The sequence below is a fragment of the Caretta caretta genome, chromosome 9 (genome assembly GCF_965140235.1).
Source record: "Caretta caretta isolate rCarCar2 chromosome 9, rCarCar1.hap1, whole genome shotgun sequence".
Lineage (NCBI taxonomy): Eukaryota > Metazoa > Chordata > Testudines > Cheloniidae > Caretta > Caretta caretta.
This window is the reverse complement of record NC_134214.1, coordinates 58748848-58771804: the sequence shown is the minus strand read 5'-3', so window position 1 is coordinate 58771804 and position 22957 is coordinate 58748848. Positions and strand designations below refer to the sequence as shown.

Sequence of the window (22957 nt, the reverse complement as noted above, 5' to 3'; positions counted from 1 at the left end):
CAGATGTGGTGCTGCTGAGTCAGTCAGAAGAGCCCTCTCCTCTGAGCTAGCACTGGGCCAGTGCCCTGAGTGGTGCTAGCGGGGTGCTTTGCTGGCGGAGGTGCCGTCTTTCAGACGAGCCTTGACTGGCTGGGCGAGTTAAAGATCCCAAAGCTCTTCCCCCAAAGAACTGGGTGGTTAATGAGATTCCAATGCAGGTAACTACATAGAGTTGCTGTTAAACATCTGTCCTGTTCCACCCCAGAGGTGGCTGCATTTCAGCAGTGGGAACAGTGATTGATGCATGCCAGTATTTGGGGTTCTTGGGGATGACGTGGCAGCTGCCATGGTCCTCTCCCAAAGCTGCTGCACTGAGCTCTGAGCCAAGGGATGCCCTAGTGTGTCAGTGTGGGGTGGCAGGGGCCGTGCAGGGATGAATGCCAGCTGCCTGGCAATGTCTATGGAGGCAGTGCAGTGTCAGATACCCACAGCCCCCATGTTAGCAGCAGGGTTGCCTTGTCTCTCTGCAGGCCTTTGAAAGCACCCTGAAGTCGTGGGAGGACAAGCAGAAGGGCGAGGGCTACAGAGCCCTGGCGCGGCCCCGCCTCAACTCCCAGCAGTCCATGGAATACCTGACCGACGAGGAGTATGGCCAGATGCAGCAGATGGCTCACGCTACGGAAACCCTCATCACCAGGTGAGCTGCAGTGCCCGTGGGACACGGCAGGGGAGCAGGCCCATCTGGAGCTGGCTGGGGTAGGAGGAAGCACCTCATGCTACTCAGTGGTGCCCCCTGTGGGTGGTGAAGGAGCAGTGCAGAGAGGAGTCACGTTCTTCCCAGCGCTTGGGGTGGTAGCTGTGCAATGGCGTGGGGGTGGAGTGGCTCTTGGGGATGCAGATGATCTCCGCTGAGCTGGGAGTGATGCTGTTCTGGGGGCCCTGCTCTCCCAGCCTGGATCCAATCCCCCACATCCGGGAGAGGTGGTAGATTGAGAGGGAACCATCACTCCAGGGCGCTCAGAGTCCTGAATCCCTAGTGTAGCCCTGCAAGTGCCTGTGCATGGATGCACCAGTGGGACGGACAGGGACTCCTTCCCAGGGATCCCATCTCTGTACATGGATCCTGGCCCATGGGCCAGACTTCCTGTTCCCCAGGTTGGAAGCCAAGGGAAGCTGTGAATTCCCATCAGCTCCCTTCCTTTGTTTTCCTGCAGGATCCGCGAGGCAGCCACAACCCACAAAGCCATGGAACAGGAGCTGGCCCATGCCGTGAACGCCTGCTCCCTGGCACTGAATGAGGCCCTTCCCAACAAGAGCAGCAGCGGGCCTGAGGTGAGAGTCACAGCCCGCCTGGTGTCACATCCAGGGGGAGTGAGAAGGCAGGGGATGAGCACGTGGGTGCAATCCGAAGAAGAAGTGGCAGCAGGGAGGGCGGTGGAGAGAGAGACAGAAGATTGATTAAGGGGGAAGCCAAAGGCTAAATGGATATTATAGAGCGAGCCAGTAAATAAATAGAACAAGGAGCTAAGCCAGCTATAAATAGACCAGGCGAGCCAGAGACTGAGCTACAGGCAGAATACAAATGCAGGAGGCTGCCTGGCTGCATGAAATGTCAGCACCCGTCCCCGCATCCCACATGAAATCCACTTTTCTCTGTCTCCACCTATCCAAACATGCTGTGGGGGGAAGCCCTGCTCCAAGCCCTGGGCGATGGGGTTGTGTGGGTTTCCATTACTGAGCTCTGCAGGTTTGTGTTGCTCAAGAGATTCGTAGCTTATAAGGCCAGAAGGGACCACTGTGATCATCTAGTCTCACCTCCTGAATAGCGCTGGCCCGAGGACTGCCCTGAATTAATCCCATTTGAACTAGAGTAGATAGTTTAGAAAAATGTCCGGTTGTGATTTAAAAATTGCCAATGCTGGAGAATCTACCACGACCCTGGTAAATCGTTTCCATGGTTAATTCCCCTCCCTGTTAGAAATTTACACCTTATTTCTTGTCTGAATGTGTCTAGCTTCAACGTCCACCCATTGGATCTTGTTAGACCTGTGTAAGCCTTGGCTGCTCATGGTGACAAACCTGACCTTTGTTTCCAAAACTCGAAAATTTTGTGAAAAACCGACAGTTGAATCATGTTTACAGTGTTGTAGTAGCCGTGTTGGTCCCAGGATGTTAGTGAGACAAGATGAGTGAGGTAATATCTTTTATTGGTCCAACCTCTGTTGGCGAGAGAGACCAGCTTTTCAAGCCACACCGAGCTCTTAGTGGGAAAGGTACTGCGAGAATCACTGCTAAATGCAACCTCCCCACAGACCAGGACACACCAACACAAAGCGGCACCAGACCCCGCCAGAACAACAGATGCAAAACCTGCAAACATATCTCCACTGCTACAATGATCAACACCCCCAGACCACCCCTTTCAAGATCTGTGGGTCCTACACGGGCTATCACATGTGGTGTTCCTCATCCAGTGTAATAACTGCCCCAACAACAACTGTGTGGGTGAAATCAGACAATCACGATGCTCTCGAATGAACTCACATAGGAAAATGATAAAAGACAAAAATACCCTCTTTATTGTGAGTGAGCACAATTCTGACAAGGCGGTCACTCGCTATCTGACCTATCAGGCCACATCCTCAAAGGAAACCTGCACAACACTTTCAACAGATGAGCCTGGGATCTTAAATTCATTACTCTGCTAGACACCAAAAATCATGGACTGACCAGAGACCCTGGATTTATGGCTTATCACAACAATCTGTAACCCACTGACCCCCTTTTTTTGTACTATGATGACAGAGGTGTTAACGGGCTGCTTTACCTTGAATCGTCCCTTACAATATGTGCTAACTACTTATGCTAAAAACGATCTGTCCCACCGTGCATTTAGCTGTGATGCTCAGAGAACCTTTCCCAGACCCGAAGAAGAGCTCAGTGGTGCTCAAAGGCTTGTCTCTCTCACCAGCAGAAGTTGGGCTAATAGAAGAAGTTACCTCATCCACCCTGACAACTTAATCAGAAAGTCATTATCTGTCAGGGGCCTGGGGAATATTTTAGATGAAAGTTTGTGGACAGTTCTGACTCTGAAAGGCGCCTGCACAGTGTGTGTGTGTGTGGGTGCTCCTACCCTATATTCTGGCTAATGGCCCTGTCTCACCACTGCCCCCTGTTGGACGAATTGAGGCCTGTTTGAGTGTTTGCACCACCTCCTATAGATACCAGCCATGCCTGGAAAGGCTCTATACAGCACCTGGCACAGCAATCAATGTTCTGTACATGCTGCCAGGCACTGCAGTACTGAGTGATGCAGTATGATGATAGAGGCAGGCTCCAGCGCCAGAGCAGGGCCTGTTTTCCCCTTCCTGGGTAGTAGTGTCTGCTCAGCAGCGTCTGTGATGGTGTATGGGTTTTCACTAGGAGTTGGTGCTGGGTCTGAATGTGCTCAGACCACAGCGCACGCTGATCTTGCCCACGAAGGCCTTGAGCCCGACAATAAGCTCCTTTGCCTCTGCCGCCCAGCTGTCTTATTCTGAGCAGATGTAGTTTCTTTGTCCCTGAAGATGGTATAGGTCCGAGGCCATGGAAGATGACATGGTCCCAGCCTAAGTTCCCTCAAAGCTGCGCGGCCACACAGCAGGCTATCAAGGGCCGCGCAAGCGGGGAGAGGTGCCCCTCCCCTGGCCCCAGGCTGCTGCAGTGAGAGAGGGCTGGGGGGAGTCCTCTCTCCCGGTTGCAGCTCTCAGGGCAATCTGCACCCCAAACCTGTCATCCCTGTTCCCACCCCAGAGCCCGCACTCCCAGCCAGAGCTCTCACCCCCTCCCTACACCCAAACCCCTGCCTCAGCCCTGAGCCTCCTCCCACACTCTGAAATCTCAGCCCCACCCCCACAAAACATCACCTCCATATTGGTGCACGTAACAGAATTCATTCTGCACATGGATGTAAAAAATTAGAGGGAACATTCGTCCCAGCCCCCAGTTCCCTGCATAGGTGCTGACTCCGTGGGTGCTCTGGGGCTGGAGCACCCGTGGGAAAAAATTGGTGGGTGCTCTGCACCCACCAGCAGCCAAGCTCCCCACCCCAGCTCACCTCACCTCTGCCTCCTCCCCTGAGCACGCCGCAGTCCCTGCTTCTCCTCCCAGCACTTGCTGCCACGAAACAGTTGTTTCACGGCTTAACAAGCTCTAGGAGGGAGGAGCGGGAACGTGGCGCGCTCTGGGGAGGAGGCAGGGAAGAGGCGGGGCCGGGGTGGGTATTTGGGAAGGGGTTGGAATAGGGACAGGGAGGGGGCGGAGTTGGGGTGGGGACTTTGGGGAAGGGGTTGGAATGGGGGCGGGGCAGGGGCAGAGCTGGGGCAAGGGCAGAGGGGGGTCGAGCACCCACCGGCGCCAGCAGAAGTCGGTGCCTATTGTCCCCTGAAGGCTTTAAATGCTAGGCCAGAGCCCAGAGTGGATGTGAAGCATGCAGTGGGCTCAGGAGGCAAGCTGCTATGTGGAGAACAAGCTGGCATCTCTGGCTTGCCTCGGCTGATGATCTAAGACAAGGGGAGGTATGGAAGTACAGACCTGAACTGATGAGAACTTGGGCCTCAGCCAAGAGGGCGAGGGGGCAGCAAAGTCTGCGGTTTGCTACTGCTTCCTGGCAATGCTCCAAGGCTTTGTCCTGCTCCGCTGAGGGCGCTAGGGTAGGGGAAAGGACCGTGACACGGTGTAATCAGACTTGCAGAACCCAGCAGCATCCCAAAGCATCTCGCCAACCGGGAAGGGGCAGCATACCGACTGCATTGTCCCACCAGGCCCTGATCCCTTAGCACCGCTTGTCTCCATGTGTCTGCTTACTAACATTGCTTCTCTCTCTCCTCTTTCTTTGCACCCATCTCCTCTCAGTTTCTGAGCAGAAATGCGGCCGTGGATGTGTCAGTTAGCGTGAAAGCCCTTTACACTGAAACCAGAGCTTTTCTGGAAGGAAAACTGGTGAGTGCATGCCTGGGGAGGAGCCAACGCCCTAGGGTGTTTAGTCTACTCTGCTCCAGACTGCGGAGGGGGGTGAGGGGGGCTGGTTTGTGAGATTCCCTTGCATGAACCCCCCTTGCATTCAGCATGGAGATCAAAGCTGTAGCAAATGGCAGAACATGCTCCAAGCTTCATGCTGCAGGACAGGGAAGGGGGCTACTTCCCGTGGAAGCTCTGGCAGGGACTGGAGGATGTGGTTAGGTGCAGGGTGCAGGGGGAAGCTGGTTGGGGGGGCAGGGCATGAGGGGAAGGCATGGGGAAGCCCAGGAGGGAAGAGAATGTAATGTGAGGTGTTGCGCTGAGGCCCTGGGGGTGACAAGACTACCCAAGTTCTCATTAGATCACAAAAGTAGCAGTACTTTGACTGGTTCCTCCCTCAAACCAAGCTCTGCCCTCCTGATGGCAAAATGAAATGCCTCAGTAAACTGTGCTGAACTTCATAACATGATCATCATCCCTCTCCTTGCTTCTGTGCTTTGATCAGCAGCAAAATGGGTACTGATCATGGGTGGGTAGTCATTATTAGGGCCCAGAGTTAATAGATCGCCAAGACAAGCAGAGCTATTAGCTAATAGAGCTCTTGTTTCAGACTGTCTGCAGTCTCAGGCAGACCTCACTGGATCAGTTACTCTTGGTGCATGATTTGAAGGTTTTCTTTTGGTAATCATTGTAGAGATTTAATTTATTTTTTTAAAGCCAGCTCAGCTTTTGGAGCAGTGGGCAGCAGGCCCTCCTGCAAAGCACCCTCTTCCTGACATGCCATGAGCAAGCTGGTGTGACCATCGGTCACTGTAGGGTGCAAGGGCCACTAGATGTGTGAAGCGGGGAGGGGACCAGCCCCACCGCCGTGGCCTAAAGCTGGGTGCTGACCAGCCCAGTGTTAATGGCAGAGTAAAGGAGGACATCACGCTGATGTCCGCCAGCATCGCTGCCACTCTAACATGGGCTGCCAGCTCGGTGGTCTGTAGTGAGAGGTGTGGGTGACACAAATGCTATGGCACTCTCCGTGCCTGGAGCTGACTGGATGTGGCAGTTATTTCCCAAGCACTGTTCCTCCCTGTTCCTCTTGGAACCAGGCTGTGCTGTGTGCCACCTCCTAGCAGCACCTGTTCCCCTGCATGCCAACTCTGTGTGCCACGCTGCTCCCAGGCGCCCTGCACCGCACAGGAACCCAGCCAGATATGGCATCAGAGGTGCAGCCGGAGCTGTTTCCTTCAGCTCTCCCTGCCTGGGCGGGGAGTGTGTGAAGAGGGGAGAACGGCTTTAACAGGACAGTTAAATCCCCCCCACCCGACCCCCAGAAGCTCCACCGGGAGTGCAGCTCTTTCCCTTGCTCCATTTCCATACAAACTAACCAGAAGATGGAACTTCCATCATGAGCTCCCTCCTCTCCCAGTTCTGTTTAAAGTGGCAATGAGCTTGTTGCGCCAGTGATCAAAACTTGTCCTTGATGTCCCCACTTCTTGGCACAGGCAGGGGGTTCAGTTATCCCTGAGCTAAGCAGCCTTCCCAGTGCATTCCAGGCTGCTGCAGAAGGGCAATTCTCTGTGGCTTTGAAGACAGCTACCAACAGGCCTCTTCCACGCCACCTGGCACCATGACACCAACCCCCAACGTTGGCCCTGTGGCAGTTAGTTAGCCCCATGGCGGTCACATGCTGGCCCTCTGTTCAATTCATTGTCAGATCCTGATACTCGACTGAGAACTGAACTCTGCATGAATGCTCAGGGTTCCAGGACACTGCTGGAAAGACCCCAGCTGTGCTCTGGACCATGAATTTGGAACAGCCAAAGCAGAGGTGGGTCTTGAAAGATCTTTGCCAGGTTTTATGCCAGACTCATTCTGTGAACAGGATGCTCATTCCCAGTCTGCTTTCATAAAGCTGGGCAGGGAATGGCGGCAGGGTTTGGACCTGGGAAGTTCAGCCCCAAAAGCACAGACTTCAGCCTCTGGAGCTAAGAGAGTCACTCTGCTAGCTGTTAGCAGTAGCAGGCTGGCTTTCTCTGTGAGCTCAAGCTACTAGAAGGGAACATGACACCCACTGTTCTCGGGTGGATCATGCTTGTTCTTTACTTTAGCACCAAGTTTTGTAGAATATTTCAGAGACACAAAGCCCCCTCCCCCTCTCTTTATGAACTCTGGGCATGATGAGGATGGAGACAATTTAACACCCAGTTTTGCTCTGCCTTTTTGCATCTCTGATCTTAGACAGGTTAGTTGGTCAGTGTCATTTGGGTTTAGTTGGTGTCACGGCGGGACTTTCGTGTACCCAATTGTAACTGCAGGAGTAGCCAGTCAAAACACTGCTGTCATTGGAGATTTTGTTTCTAAAGGGAACACTCCCAGGGAGCTTAGGTTCTGTAAAGGTGAAGTCCTGGCCTCGCTGACATCAGAGGAAGTTCTGCGATTGACTTCAACAGAGCCAGGAGTTTGCCCCGGGTTTTACAAAACCTAAATGTGGGGCCTTGACCTTGTCCCTTAGCCCAGGTGCCCTTCTGTCCCAGCAACGGGGGCTGTTTGAGAGATGGGAGAATGATGGGAACGGACAGCCAAGCAATCGGTAACTAGCAGAGGCTGGTATCAATCTCAGCAGTGAAACCCAAAGGGGAATGGGCAGACTTCCTCCCCGGGGCTCATCCTTGTGGTTAGCTGAGCTCCAGTCCCAAGCGGGTGGAGCCGTAAGGCAGGTCAGTGCATCGTCCCTGCCCATCCTCTCCAGAGCGGTACCCACGGCATGCGCTCGCACGATGAGCTCTGCACGGGACGCTCATGGCTCTCTCCCCCAATCCCTGCAGCAGCTGGACTCCCCACAGCAAGAGGAGAGGCTGCAGAGAGCCCTGAACACTGTCAGCCAGGAGCTCCAGAGGCTGCTCGACATCCACTGGCTGGCGCCCATCATCAACTCTGCCGAGGAGGTGGGTGTATGGGGCCGCTCGGGGGCACTTTGGTGGGTCATTCCTCCTCCTCCTCCCCACGCTGGCAGGATCCTGCCTGATGCCATTGCAGCCAGGGAGGGAGAGTCAGTGAGGCAGTCTGGCCTAGTGACCAGAGCGGGGGAGCTGAGTTCTCTTTGGGTGACCCTTGGCAAGGACCCTGTTAACGAGCCTGCGCTGGGCCCTTCGCAGCCCAGCCCCTCCCATCCCACTGAGCTGGCTTTGCGTTAGACTGGACCATCCTCTCTCCCATCCCTTCATATACATCCATCCTGAGCCCCGTGCTTCTGCAGGGGGCTTAGAACCCAGAGCCCTGAGAATCAATAAACAATTGCAAATAAAATGGGACTTGGGCCTCCAGACTCTTGCATGAGTCTCCCAAGAGACTGCAAGATCTGTGTCTGCCTTCCTCCTTCTCCCCGCCTCCCCCTCCCTCCTCTGCTGTCCTCACTCTGGCCCTGACCCTGCAGTCAAATCTGCCCCGGCAGACCTTGCTTGGGTCCTACTAGAGTCCTGAGCCTCCTCATGGGCCTGATTGAAGGCCAGGATCAGGGCCTTAGATTATTATCTCTTCACAGCAGGGGCCCGGTCTGAATAAGATCCCCCTCTGTATGGTGCACTGGGAGTCTCAGCTGTGCATGTGTCAGATGTTGCTGTGATGATGGGGCCTGCTCGGAGGGGGCAGGGGTTTTTGGGGAATCTGGAATACTTGGAGCACAACGTGTCTCTGGGAGGCCCAGAGCGGAGAATCAGGGCTGGCAGGGGAGGGAGGGTTGCACATCCTGTGAACAGATGAAGAACCAGCACTGGATTTCTCCATCCGGTAGTGCAGCTAAACGTACAAGTGACTCCCATTGACTTCAGTGGCACTTGCTCATGTGCAGCAGATGCCTTTATCGGGCCTGTTCTGCTCTCTCCTGGTGACTCTTCTGGTGCCCTTCTTGTGGCTGTGTTCCTGGGGGCACAGGCCGTCCAAGAGGAGGGTTTATCATTCAAGGGAGCCCAGCAAGTCTAACACCAGCCCTGCTGACCTCATTACAACAGGGTTGCGACCTACTTTGGGGTCCTGACCCACAGTTTGAGAACCGCTGTTCTAACCCCATTCGGTGGTACAAACGTCCGTGTCCTGACTAGACTACACCCTCCACAGACGCTAGGACTGGTGGATCTGGGCTGGCTTGAATCGCATCGGCCAGTGCTGGGGATGCCAGGGCAGAGCTGGGATAGAACCCAGGTGTGGTTAAGCACTGGCCCCTGCTGCTGGCAGGGAGAGGTGGGCATCTGAGGAGGGCATGGAGTGGCACAGATGAAATGCATGGCTCGTGAACCTAACCCGTTATCCTCTCTGCCGGCCTCGGGCACCAGGAGAACTCCGAGAGCAGCAGCAAGAGCAGCCTGAAGCTACGGATCAACATTCCCAAGCCCAAGAAGGACAAGTTTCAGAAGCTGAAATCCAACAGCATGGTCCCAGGTAAATCTCTCCGGAGCAGTGGGCTAGACAGGCAAAGCGGCCTCCGCCTCCCAAGCACTAGGGAATGTCCTGGACCTGCCATGCTACCAACCAGGCACACTACCACAGCCAGAGTAAATCCGTACCATGGTGTTGTGCTGCTGGAGGGCACTTAGACAAGGTGAGCAGGGCGGGCTGTGAACCTGTCTAGAGCAGCGCCGCAGGACTGCCTGCCCATCTGCCTGCCAGGCTGGCTCTGATTGCAGCCAGGCACTGAACCATGCCGAGGATGGAGTGACTGGCACAGGGCAAGGGGCACAGCTTGCTGGGTTGTCAGCTCAAAGCTCCTCTCTCAGAGGAGGGAGTTATAAAAATGGAGTTGAGAAAGAAATGTGCCTCATGGGAGGATTTTCCAAAGTGTCTAGGGGATTTAGGAGTGTGTCCCGTTGACTTGCCATGGGACTTGTGGTCCGAACCGTCTCAGATGGGTTTGACTGTCCTCCCGCATTGGCACCAGCTTTGCAAACAGACCCAGTGCTGAGTCTCCCAGCCCCAGCTGCCTCGCTTGCCCGAGTCTGGCCCTCAGCCCCGCTCCATGTCCCGGCCCCCTGGTGCTGGCAGGAGAATCCCCTCAGCAAGTCTCAGGCATGGAGAGTTCAGGGCTTCCTCCTGGTGCCTTGGTTCCTTATCGGGAGCGAGGGCTGGTGGTCGGTGCACAGGCTCGGCAGTCCGTTTTCACCTCAGCTCTGTCACACTCGCTTTGTGACCCTGAGCCCATCAGTAAATGGGCTCCCCCGGGGGCATGGGCTGGACTAGGCAATGTTGCTGCACTCTCAGATCTAGCCCTAGTGCATTACTCCCATGCCTGCTCAGGGGGCCTCCCTGTGCCCCCTGGCCATCTGCATGCAGGCTGGCTTTCAGGCCATACCCCGTTCTTCTGTCTCCCAGGGAGTTTGCAGGGCTGCAGCAGCTGTAAAGGGAACAGAAAACCCTAGCCTCAGGGCTTTTGAAACAAGCTACAAGTGTCCCTAGACTCTGTTTGCCAGAAGCTGGGAATGGGCGACAGGGGATGGATCACTTGATAACTGCCCTTTTTTATTCATTCTCTCTGAAGCACCTGGCATTGGCCTCTATTGGAAGACAGGATACTGGGCTAGATGGATCTTTGGTCTGACCCAGTATGATCGTTCTTATGCCAGTGTTTTGTGTGGAAATGTCTCTGGAGTGCTGGGGCCATGAAGGGGAGCATACGGGGCAGGGCCTCCCGGGGCCTCGGCGGGGAGCGTATGGGGCAAGGGGCTCTGCCTCCTGACCCCTCGGAGGGGAGTGTAAGGAGTGAGCAACTCAGCTCCTGAGACCAGTGCTTGGCCTCTGTTCTCACCACACAGCTTGGTCTCTTGAAGAGATCAGAGTCCCGAGCTGTGTGTCCCGACACGTGGGGCCCTGGGGGCACAGCAGCTCTGTGCTGCATGGCTCTGGTACTGCGTCTTCTTCCCTGTCAGGGGCACGTGAGCAGGGCACTCCTAAATCGCAGCTGGCAAGTTTGGTTTTGCTTTTCATTCCTGCGGGCCCAGGGGATCGGTTTGACCATCGGCATCCTGTTGGGCCACGTGCATCGTTCAGGCTAGCGCTTGTCCCTGCCGTTGTGTGAGCCGCCACTGCTCATGGTGGACATGAGAACTGGGCCATACGCACATGGCTCGAACTTCAGTGACTATTAGGCCTTAGCTCTCCCCAGGTCCCAGAGCACATTTCTAAGCCCTCCACTGAGAATGGGGAGGCCAGCTCTAGCATTTCTGGTGTTTTGCAGGGAAAGCAGGTGGGGGAAACCCCTTTTCTGGGCATGAGTGGAACTGTTCACAGCCCACCGGCCTTTTTCCCTCTCACTAGGCACCGCACATGATAGACTCATTGCAATGGTTCTGTGCCCCTGCTGGGCTAAGGCGTCCCTTTGCAGGCACCTAGCTCTCCATACAGCATGTTAGGTTGATGCTCTCAAAAAGAACTGTGAGCCATACTGAAACAGCTATCGCGGGTCACCTACCAGCCCGATCCCAGCTCTCGTGCTGCTGTCCATGTAGGAAATAGAGATGGGTCGGGTTGTGAGACCCTAGGTTGCCTTGGGAATAGTCCCTGCACTAGGGAGGTGAGGGAGCAGAAATCAATGGGATCCCGGCAGGGCCCCTCTCCTGAGCAGAGCTGCCTGGAACAGATCCTGGCTGTAGCAAGGGAGCGTTTCCATCTGGGGGTGCGGGTGGCACCCGAGTCCCAGGCATGCGATCCTGCCATGCTGGAATGCTGCTGCCTGCTGCCTGCGCTCTCACCCTGCCTGGCTTTGTGCTTCCCTGTGTGTGCGCGTGTTGCTTTCGGCTGCGCCTCTGTCCACTTTTCGCTGCTGAGTCGATCGTCTTTGCTTTCCCTTTTTGCTAGTGGAGAAATGGGGCGCTGAGGAGGTGGCGGCCTGGCTGGACACGCTTGGCTTAGGGGAATACAAAGACATTTTTTTCCACCATGACATCCAGGGCTCAGAGCTGATCCTGCTGGAGAGAAGAGACTTGAAGGTACTCGCATGACTTGCTTTTCTGACTGCGGCAGCGTGGCTCTCTCCACCAGTGCCCCATTGAGCTGCATGGGCACAGTTATGGGCAGAATGCCGCCCGATTGGTGCAGCCTGGCTCCTGGCAGAAAACCATGAATGATTGTAAGCCAGCTTGGAATTGCATTGGCAGGGCTGCGTTGGCATGTTAGCCCCTCCCCTGGAACCCAGTCATTGGCACGGCACTTGAATGGCAATGGCGGGGCTGCACTTGCATGCTGCACCTGCCCTATGAGCCAGTGTATTTGCATTTCGCTGCGGGTGGTGCCACACCATCAGAATATGGGCTCCTTGAGAACCAGGGGAGGCATGGTGTTGCTGCACGGCCCTGGCTTCCCGCAGCCAGGGGGTGGGATGGTGACTCCCAGCCAGGGACTCCATAGCACAAGCCAAACCTCCATTCATCTCCTCCAGCTACCTGGCCTGGGTGATCAATGAAACACCCGAGTGAAGGTGGGGCTTGGGAATGGGATCCAGAGCCTACCACCCCCAGGACACAGGGTCACGCTCATTCCTAGGAAGCCAGGTGAAATGAGCTGAGAGGAGGTTTGGGGTGGGGAGTGGGAGAATTGCCTACTGAGCAGGTGTCCCTATCACATCTGGTAGCAGTAGGTCTCTTCCTGGCAGACAGACCCAGAGCTGAATTGGGCCGTGGAGACTGCACCTTGCTCTGAAGGAGCAGCTGTGCCATTAGCCTGGAATCATTTCTCTAGGCTACTGAAAACATCTGTTCCTCCAGTTAATACACTGAGGGCCAAATCCACACCGGTGCTTGGCGCCAGCCTGCCATTGATTCACATGGACATTAGAGCCTGGATAATTTGAAGAGTTCTTTTTTTTAATTGTTGAAATGTCACATTTTTTGTGGAAACTTTTGTCAAAATCCATCTGATTTCATAAAAATTTCAGTTTAGCTGAAACAGCATTTTCCGATGGAAAACATCCAACTACAATTTTTCAACCAGCCCAGCCCCACTCCCCCGACCAGCCCTGTTTGCCCAGTACACACGCCCTGCCCCACTCCTACCAGCCCCCTGCCTGCCCCAGTTCACACATCATGTTCCAGTCTCCTGACCAGCCTGACACCTGCCTGCCCAGTACACACTCTCTGCCCTGCTCCTCCGAGCTGCTGCCCCCTCAGCCTGCCTGGTTCAAATACCTTACCTCACTCCCCTGACCAGCCTCCCTCCTGCCTCCCTAGTACATAAGCCCTGCCCAGCACCCCCAACCAGCATGCCCTCTGCCTGCCCTGTAACCACGCCCTGTCCCTCTCGCCTGCCCCCTGCTTGCCCGTTTCACATGCCCTGCCTCTCTCCCCCAACCAGCCTGTCCCATCTGCCTGGTGCACATTAGCTTGCCCCATTCCCCCGACCAGCCTGCCCTCTGCCTGCCCAGTTCACACACCCTGCCCCACTCCCCTGACCTGCCAGCCCCCTGCCTGCCTGGTACACATCATGCCCTGCCCCACTCCCCTGACCAACCTGCCACCTGCTTGCCCAGTACACAGGCCCTGACCCACTACCAGCTCCCCAGACCAGCCTGCCCCCTGTCTGCCCAGTATACAGGCCCTGCCCCGCTCCCCCATCCTGCCAGCCCCCTGCCTGCCTGGTTCACATGCCCTACCCACTCCCCTGACCAGCTTGCCCAGTACACAGGCCCTGCCCCACTACCCCTGCCTGCCTGGTACACACACCCTACCCCACTCCCCAATCCTCCCAGCCTCCTGCCTGCCCAGTTCACACACCCTGCACCACTCCCCCGACCAGCCTGCCCCCTGCCTACCTGGTACACATGCCCTGCCCCACTCCCCTGACTGGCCTTCCACCTGCCTACCCAGTACACAGGGCCTGCCCTGCAATCCTGCCTGCTTGGTACACACACCCCGCCCCATTCCCCCATTCTGCCAGCCTCCTGCCTGCCCAGTACACACACGCTGCCCTGCTCCTCCTCAGCCTGCACAGTTTACACAGCCTGCCCTACCCCACTGGGGGAGGTGGCTATGGCATGCCTTTGGATTCTCTATTCCAATGTCTCCTCCCCCACGCGCAGCCAGGGTGGGCTGTGGATCAGGCCTCAAAGCCCTCTTTGGTGCACCCCCGCCCCCGGGTTCCGGGGCTCTCCTCCCCTGTGGGCAGCCCCAGACCCTGACTGGCGAATGGAAGACAGTGGGTCCCAGCGTGGGGCACCATCCAGCTGCTGCTGCCAGCCTGGTAGGTGGGATATGCCATCTCTGGGCGCAGGGCCCACTCTTAGCCAGCCACCTGGCCCAGGAGAGTCTCAGATACGCCAGCCTCCTGGCTGGATTGGACTCGCAGTTTGCCTGTGGTGAGAGCTGCTTCCTATGGGGGGCTGGATTCCGACCGAGGGGCAAGCAGATGGTTGGCTAGAAATCCAGCGGGGCTTTTAAGCCAGTGTTTTCCTGGCTGCATTTGCTAATGTGTCGCTGTGCTTCACATGTTTCAGAGTAACAGCCGTGTTAGTCTGTATCCGCAAAAAGAAAAGGAGGACTTGTGGCACCTTCGAGACTAACCAATTTATGTGAGCATAAGCTTTCGTGAGCTACAGCTCACTTCATCGGATGCTTCATGTGCTTCACATGCCACTGAGCCCTAGAACTTGATCCTGTGCACGCCGCCTAGACTGCCAAGGGAGGCTGGGGTGCAAGTATTGCAGGACTGGAGCCCGAGTTCATCAGTAATAAAAATGTCCCTAACCCTGTGATTTAGAGACGCTTTGTGTATTTGTCAGGTGCGTGTTTATTCAACCCACACTTTCTCCTCTCTTCTTTTATTCAGGATCTGGGGATAACAAAGGTGGGCCATATGAAGAGGATTCTCCAGGGAATTAAAGACATCAGCAGCCATCCCTAGCAAAGTATATAAAGGAAAAAGAATGCGGCCAGTGACCGTGATGAGGAATCTTAATTCTGGATGGGCCCTCTAGAACCTGAAATCTAGAACAGGCACTCTAGAACACTAGCAACTTCACATTCATTCTAGAACGCTAAACACCTAGGCATCTGTTCTCGAGCATGTTTGTTCCTGATGCAGATGCATCCCATCAGCAAACGGCCCAGAATGGGATGCTGTGGAATCCTTACACTAGAACATTTCTCATCACCACTCTCAAGCGTGCCCCTGAAGAGTTTACATTTCCATGTTTGCCAAAGATCATTGATCTGTGCGTCTTTGCCCTTGATTGCTCTCGTGGTTTTGGTTTCTGTGCTTGATGGTTTCAGGTCAGCAGTTCATTTCCGTACGTACCTGTGAGCAAGAAGGAAGGACCAAGCTGTATGTGTGCTGTTGGGGTTGCCAGGTTTCCATAGCAGCTGAATCACATTTAGTTGGCTACTTTCAGGCTTCAATGTGAAGGAGACGGAGTCAGGTGAGAGAAGGCAGCCAGCAGCAAGTGGTGAGGTGCGAGCAAACACCATGAAATGGCCAGATCTGTGAGACTACGGCGCCAGCTGGGGCCCATCGGAGGCAGAACACTCGACAGTGTCAAAGGCTACGAGTCCTCATGTCCCACCTTCAGGGAGGGATAGTGCCTCTTTGACAGGGCTATGGGGGAACGGGCACTAGGGCATGCCTCACCGGCACCCTGGCTTTTCTAGTCTTCATTTCAAAGCTGTGATACGTTTGGGCTCGTGGCAGCGTATCCTGTCCTGGAAGGGTACAGTGCATGCTGGGCCACCTTTCCTGCCTGCGTCTCGTCCAAAGGCCGCTCAGAGCAGCGTGTGTGTATATTGCTTTAGTTTGCCAGTTTCCTGCCTATGGAATGTAGCTGGTTCCTCCAGCAGTACTGGGGCGTATTGGGTTGTCTGCTGAGACAACTGGACACCCTGTCCTTGCCCACCGGCCCTCATTCCTCTTGGCTTGGTTGTTTTGAGCCAGAGGTGATGGAGCTCCCTTTAGCCTCATGGCACTACATGGGTAGCATGTTGGTTTCCTCCTCTGAATACCAAATCTCTTGGGTTCCAGAACCTGAAACTCATCATAGGCCGCCCTGACTCCCATTGATCCCAGGGGCACGTTAGCCTTGTGAGCCCCACCTGAGATCAGGCCTCCCACTGTCCGTCCCACCCAAAGGCAGCTCACGTTCCCTGCCACCATTCAGTGCCATTCAAGAGGCTTCTGCGAAGTAAAAATGGGGAACTCAAGGCTCCTCCTAGCCTGGAGCAGAGGAGGGGGCTCCTTCCGGGCATCAAGGGGGACCAGCTTACGCAGGCTCGAGAACCTTCTGACATTTCAATATGGCAGCTTTGGAAGTTGTAATAGTGAAATACACCACAAAAAAAAAAACAACACAAAAAAAAAACCAACCTCCCACCCCGCTCCACTGTTGTTCAGCCATAAAATGTATTTAAACTCTGTAAATAGTTTCAGAGAAAACATATTTATTGCAGTGAGATGTAAACCTGTAATTTATTCTGTCCTGGATTGAACTGGACTAGGTTGGTGCAGCAAGTACTCCAGCCTCTGACAATTACCAGCCACCAATGCTCCTCTGGTAGTCGGAGGCCTCTGATCTCTTCCTCGCAGTTTGATGTTAATTTGGAAAAATTGCCCTGCTCAATGTAATAAAGAGTCACCTCCCAGCTTCATTGCCCCAGAACAGTGATACAAAAGGAAGAGGCAGTCATGAAGGTGGGAGGAAATTATTTGATTTTGAAAAAATCTCCTTGAAATATTGAAAAACTGGTAAAAAAAAGTTTCCCACCCCTTGTGATGTCGTCTAATCAGCTCTATAATTGATCCATCCCCAGACCTTTGTGAGGAGCCAGCATTAAACCCTCCCACTCACTGGGAAAGGTGAGAAATCACTTAAACTTAAGTCCAAAATTTCAAGCAACTGCCCATTGTGGATGTCCGATGTAAGCTGCCTGGAGATTGATTATTCCAGAGGGGCTAACAGCTCACACCTTCTGCTGATGCCTGCTGGCATGGCAGGGCCCAGCATTTGTGAGAATCAAACTCAGGGTGCTTCCTGTTGGACACCCAAAAGGAGTGGCCACTTTTGAAGAGGTGAGCTTTCCCATTACACTGAGACACGCACATGGCACTGGCCCTGCAGTAATGGTGCTGGGAGGAAATCTTACGCTTTAAGCTTTGTCCTAAAGTTCCTACAGCTTCGGGGGATGAAACCCGTTCCTTAAGGGCTGGGTTTTGCTCTACAGCAGTATTGCCGCTGGCCCACGGACAGCACTAGGAGGGTCGCCTCAATGCAAAAAGGTGTTTCCTTCCAACTAGCAGCTGGGCCCACCTGGGGCTGCATTTCACCCCCTGGTGCCATGTTCTGCTTAAAAGTGCCACTGTGGCTGCAGTCCAAGAACTGGTGAAGTAGCAGGAGAAGGCCAGAGCAGCATGGACTGACCTGGGATACCCACCACTGCCATGGCCTTTGCGTATCACTCCATGGAGGAGCCAGGAACCAGCCACCCTCCAGCAAATCTGCTGTTAGGACAAAGCATTAAACACAGCCGCCATGGACTCTTGTGCAATGGCCCCAAGTGGGGAGGGGAGCTGTGTGTTAACACTGGATGGCAGTGCAATGAATCACTTATGAATGTATTGTAATCACTGCCTGGACCAGCCCTGGTCCCCGCAGAGTGAGTTATAGGGCCTGGCTTTGGAGATTGTCTTGTGAGGGTTGGAGTCATACCTCCATCACCCACCTTTGTCCTGCTGTGTGTGCCCCAGATAGAGCCATGCACCCAGGAGGCTGGGGCAGGTGTCAAGGGAAACAGCCTGCCTGTGCTCTCTGCAGGCTGGGTGGGGTAGTGCTGAACTCTTGTGCGCTAACCTGTGATCCAGTGGGTGGTGTGTATAGTGACTGTGAATGTAGGGATGGGGTGGGGGGAGGGTGTACATGGGGATGTTTAAATGACCATTTCCCCAGAGGTAGCTGCTGCCCTATATAGTCTCCATAGCATGGGCTGGGTTAGGCTGGGCCCAGGGGGGAGGGGTAAGAGCCTGGGATGGGAAAGGCCAGAACAGTTAGGCTACTGCAATGCTCCCTCTGGTCACCACATAATGCAGGGGGGAGGGGGTTCGACGCTGCCCTTCTACCCTTCATGCAGCCCCAGGGACAGGGTGTCTCCCTCGGCTTGGTCCAAAGTGAGCATAAATCACCATTAGGCCGACCTGGCACCATTCATCTCCTTCCTGCAACTCCCCAAGAGGCAGGGCTGTAATGGGAGCACTGCCCCACATGCTGCTGTTCCTGCAGTGATAAGTCCCTGCAGAGCTCAGGTCAGCAGGTGCCACCCACACCTTCAAGACTGCTAAGCAGGGGACACCTAATGGCATCACTGCCCAGGAACAGGGTTTAGCCCCGAGGCCAGGAGCAAGAAGAACTTGTCCTAGCCTCCTCAGTTTGCACCAAATTTAGTCAGACTAGAAAGTGGGCTCCCCTCTGATCTCTGGCCTCAGCCAGTGGCCCAGTACAGCTGATGGGGGCCCCTGCTGTGGGAGGCTGGAGCCAGAAGCAGCCTGTTTATATTAACAGGACATTTTATGTGTGCCGGTAACTGAATTGGCCAGGTGCTGGCAGCAGCAGCAGCTCCTGCCCTACTGTAAATTAAGTCGTGCCAGGGAGAGGCTTAATTGCAGTGAGACCCAGGACCTAGGCCAAAAGCAGCCAGCCCCATGCACTGTTAGCGGTGTTTGTGAAATCCTCTGTGGCCTTATGCTACTGTCCAGTGGTGGGGGGTGGGGCAGGTACTGGCTGATCAGAAGCAGAGGGCCGGGAAGCAAGAGTGGAGGTAGAAGTAGGGGAGAAGATTGGAGACCCTTCCACCCCTCCAAAAAAAACCCCTGCCCTTGAGTTTTGCTTGACTGTATCTTAGCCTGTTTGTTATGGGCAGGCTGAAGGCAGGAATGGAAGGAGGCAGTGGGCCAGCTACACCCAGCCTGCAGAGTTTGGGGTGGGGAGTTTGCTAAATGTAAAAGATTAAAAATGATGGAAACATTTGCGTGTGGTTTTACTGGTGCGGCTTGGGCTAGTTGAGGGGACAGGCTGGATTCCAGGTGTGAGGGGTTCGATCACAGAAAACCCCTTTTGGGACTGCCACCTGATGTGCTGAGGCTACCTCAGAGCCTGTTTCCTGTGCCAGCTTGGGACTTCAGTCCCCTGCCCGGTTTGAGCCAGACATGCTTGCTTGCTTGCTGCAAACCCAGAACGACGTCTGAACCACGTCCCCCCAAAGCTGCAGGCTTAACTGAAAACCGCTTAAGAAGTGCTCCTGTCTCCAGCACTCAGATACCAACTCCCAATGGGATCCAAACCCCAAATAAATCCCTTCTACCCTGTATAAAGCTTATACAGGATAAACTCAAACTGTTTGCCCTCTATAACATTGATCGAGAGATATGCACAGCTATTTGCCCCCTACCCCATATTAATACTCTGATAAGTAAGAAGTGATTTTATTAAATACAAAAGGTAGGATTTCATAGAATATCAGGGTTGGAAGGGACCTAAGGAGGTCATCTGGATCTAATTTACGCAGTGGATCTAATTTACTTAGATTTTAGTAAGGCGTTTGATACTGTGCCACATGGGGAATTATTAGTTAAATTGGATAAGATGGGCATCAATAGGAAAATTGAAAGGTGGATAGGGAATTGGTTAAAGGGGAGACTACAACGGGTCCTACTGAAAGGTGAACTGTCAAGTTGGAGGGAGGTTACCAGTGGAGTTCCTCAAGGATCAGTTTTGGGACCAATCTTATTTAATCTTTTTATTACTGACCTGGGCACAAAAAGTGGGAGTGTGCTAATAAAGTTTGCAGATGATACAAAGCTGGGAGGTATTGCTAATTTAGAGAAGGACAGGGATACCCTACAGGAAGATCTGGATGACCTTGTAAACTGGAGTAATAGGAATAGGATGAAATTTAATAGTGAGAAGTGTAAGGTCATGCATTTAGGGATTAATAACAAGAATTTTAGTTATAAGCTAGGGACGCATCAACTAGAAGTAATGGAGGAGGAAAAGGACCTTGGAGTATTGGTTGATCATAGGATGACTATGAGCTGCCAATGTGATATGGCTGTGAAAAAAGCTAATGTCATCTTGGGATGCATCAGGAGAGGTATTTCCAGTAGGGATAAGGAGGTTTTAGTACCATTATATAAGGCACTGGTGAGACCTCACCTGGAATACTGTGTGCAGTTCTGGTCTCCCATGTTTAAGAAGGATGAATTCAAACTGGAACAGGTACAGAGAAGGGCTACTGGGATGATCCGAGGAATGGAAAACTTGTCTTATGAAAGGAGACTCAGGGAGCTTGGCTTGTTTAGCCTAACTAAAAGAAGGTTGAGGGGAGATATGATTGCTCTCTATAAATATATCAGAGGGATAAATACCAGAGAGGGAGAGGAATTATTTAAACTCAGTACCAATGTGGACACAAGAACAAATGGATATAAACTGGCCACTAGGAAATTTAGATTAGAAATTAGACGAAGGTTTCTAACCATCAGAGGAGTGAAGTTTTGGAATAGCCTTCCGAGGGAAGTAGTGGGGGCAAAAGATCTATCTTGCTTTAAGATTAAACTCGATAAGTTTATGGAGGAGATGGTATGATGGGATAACATGGTTTTGGTAATTAAATATTCATGGTAAATAGGCCCAATGGCCTGTGATGGGTTTTTAGATGGGGTAAGATCCAAGTTACCCGGGAAAGAATTTTCTGTAGTATCTGGCTGATGAATCTTGCCCATATGCTCAGGGTTTAGCTGATCGCCATATTTGGGGTCGGGAAGGAAATTTCCTCCAGGGCAGATTGGAAGGCCCTGGAGGTTTTTCGCCTTCCTCTGTAGCATGGGGCACGGGTCACTTGCTGGAGGATTCTCTGCGCCTTGAGGTCTTCAAACTACAATTTGAGGACTTCAATAGCACAGATATAGGTGTGAGGTCTTTTTTAGGAGTGGTGGGTGAAATTCTGTGGCCTGCATTGTGCAGGAGGTCAGACTAGATGATCATAATGGTCCCTTCTGGCCTAAATATCTATGAATCTATGAATCTGGTCCAACCCCCTACTCAAAGCAGGACCAATCCCCAATTTTTGCCCCAGATCCCTAAATGGCCCCCTCAAGGATTGAGCTCACAACCCTGGGTTTAGGAGGCTAATGCTCAAACCACTGAGCTGTCCCTCCTCCCATAAGTTGTCCCAAGTAATAACAGACAGAACAAAGTGAATTACCAAGCAAAATAGAATAAAACATGCAAGTCTAAGCCTAATACAGTAAGAAAACTGATTACAGATTAAATGTCACCCTCAGACATTCAATAAACATTTCAATAAACTGCTTTCACATACCGGACACCTTCCTAGTCTGGGCACAATCCTTTCCCCTGGTAGAGCCCTGGTTCCAGCTCAGGTGGTAGCTAGGGGATTCCTCATGACTGCAGCCCCCTTTGCTCTGTTCAACCCCCTTATATAAACGTCTTTTGCACAAGGGGGGAATCCTTTGTCCCTCTCTGCGTTCGCACCCCTCCTTCTGAATGGAAAAGTACCAGGTTAAAGATGGATTCTAGTTCAGGTGACATGGTCACATGGCACTGTAAGACTTTGTTACCCACTTGCCAGCCCACAGGTATACAGGAAGACTTACAAAGAAACAGAAACATTTACAGTCAATTGTCCTGGTTAATAGGAGACATTAAAATTCCCAACCACCATCAACGGCCCACACTTTACATAATTACAATGGGACCTCAGTTATATTTCATATTTCTAGTTTCAGATACAAGAATGAAACATACATGCAAATAGGATGACCCCACACAGTAGATTATAAGCTTTGTAATGATACCTTAAACGAGACCTTTTGCATGAAGCATATTCCAGTTACATTACATTCATTATATAATTTTATGAAAATATGCTAGAGTGCAGTGTCATACCAGGGGGAGCAGAGAAATGTCATTTCATCTTTCAAGTGAGCCACTCAGATGGCCAACCCCAGCCCTTAAAACTCAAGCCAGGCCCCCAAAGTATAAGCTCTGCCTAAAACTCACAAAATCTTGGTACAATAAATGTTGGGCGTCATTTCGTGCCTGGGTCTTTCAGGGGTCAGTTTCAAGCTTCTCCCCAGCCCTGATGACTAGATGCTCACCTTGAAAATGAATAGCTGCAATTCCCTTGGTCCCCTGACTCCAGGACCTGGGGCTTTAAGAAAAAAAGCAGAACAGTTGTGGCTATTAATGATTATGGTAGTAGCTAGGAGGCCTAGTCACAGAGGACGATGTGGGGTTAGCTGCTGTGTATACACACACAAAACACAGAAAGATGTAATAGGGCTACCATAGGGGAGAGGGGGTTATTGTCCCTCTGGATAGAGAAGTGTGGGAGGGGAGGCAACTGGTATTGTTAGAGACCAGTTTACCTCAACCTGAGTAACTCCCTGCCCAGCACACGCAAGAGGGCCAGGGCCTGACCAGCAGCCCCTGGCCTAACAGCATTGCTCTGTTTCATACACGTGTGCTAAAGAGAACAGCTTCCCACTTATTCCCCATACCCCCTGTAGCACCCCACCCCTGGCACTGTGCTGGGAAGCCACCCGCTGATGTGCTGTTCAGGCCTTGGAGGAACAGCCTGAGTCCAGCCCCACTGGATGGGGGTGGGGGCTGCCCAGCATTGCACACCATCAGGCTGATTGTAGTTACCACAGCCTTTATGGTAGGGAGCATTGGGGTGTTTGCATCATTGACCACCCAAAACACTGCAATGGGAGGGGCTGGTTGAGGGCCCCAGTTCTGCCCCTCCTAACGCTTCCAGCCATGGTCTAGTTGAGAAACAATTCCAGCCCAGAGTGAGCCAGGCTCCATTTTACTCCATAACTCTGCCTCCCCCAGCCCACATGCAGAGCCAGGCTTGCTGCAGCTAGCCACAGTGGGAGGGAGCTGGATTCCCAGTGCCCCGAGCCCCATGCAGTGACAAACCTGCAGCCTTAGCAAGCCCTCTGTGGGTTA

At 53.3% G+C, this 22957-nt stretch overlaps 1 protein-coding gene across 4 annotated transcripts in view; it reads left to right on the top strand.

The window, feature by feature from the left end:
- DGKK (diacylglycerol kinase kappa) overlaps positions 1-18948 on the top strand; it is a 156822-nt gene extending 137874 nt beyond the window's left edge. For 2 of the 4 annotated variants that reach the window (XM_048863923.2, XM_048863926.2), the window contains 7 exons: positions 510-676; positions 1194-1311; positions 4873-4959; positions 7794-7913; positions 9297-9402; positions 11812-11942; positions 14773-18948. In XM_048863923.2, the coding sequence (XP_048719880.2) occupies positions 510-676; positions 1194-1311; positions 4873-4959; positions 7794-7913; positions 9297-9402; positions 11812-11942; positions 14773-14847 (804 nt within the window). In that variant the 3' untranslated portion in view covers positions 14848-18948. The remainder of the gene's footprint in view (positions 1-509; positions 677-1193; positions 1312-4872; positions 4960-7793; positions 7914-9296; positions 9403-11811; positions 11943-14772) is intronic. The other 2 variants (XM_048863924.2, XM_048863925.2) reach the window with 2 other exon arrangements.
- Positions 18949-22957: the final 4009 nt, after the last annotated feature.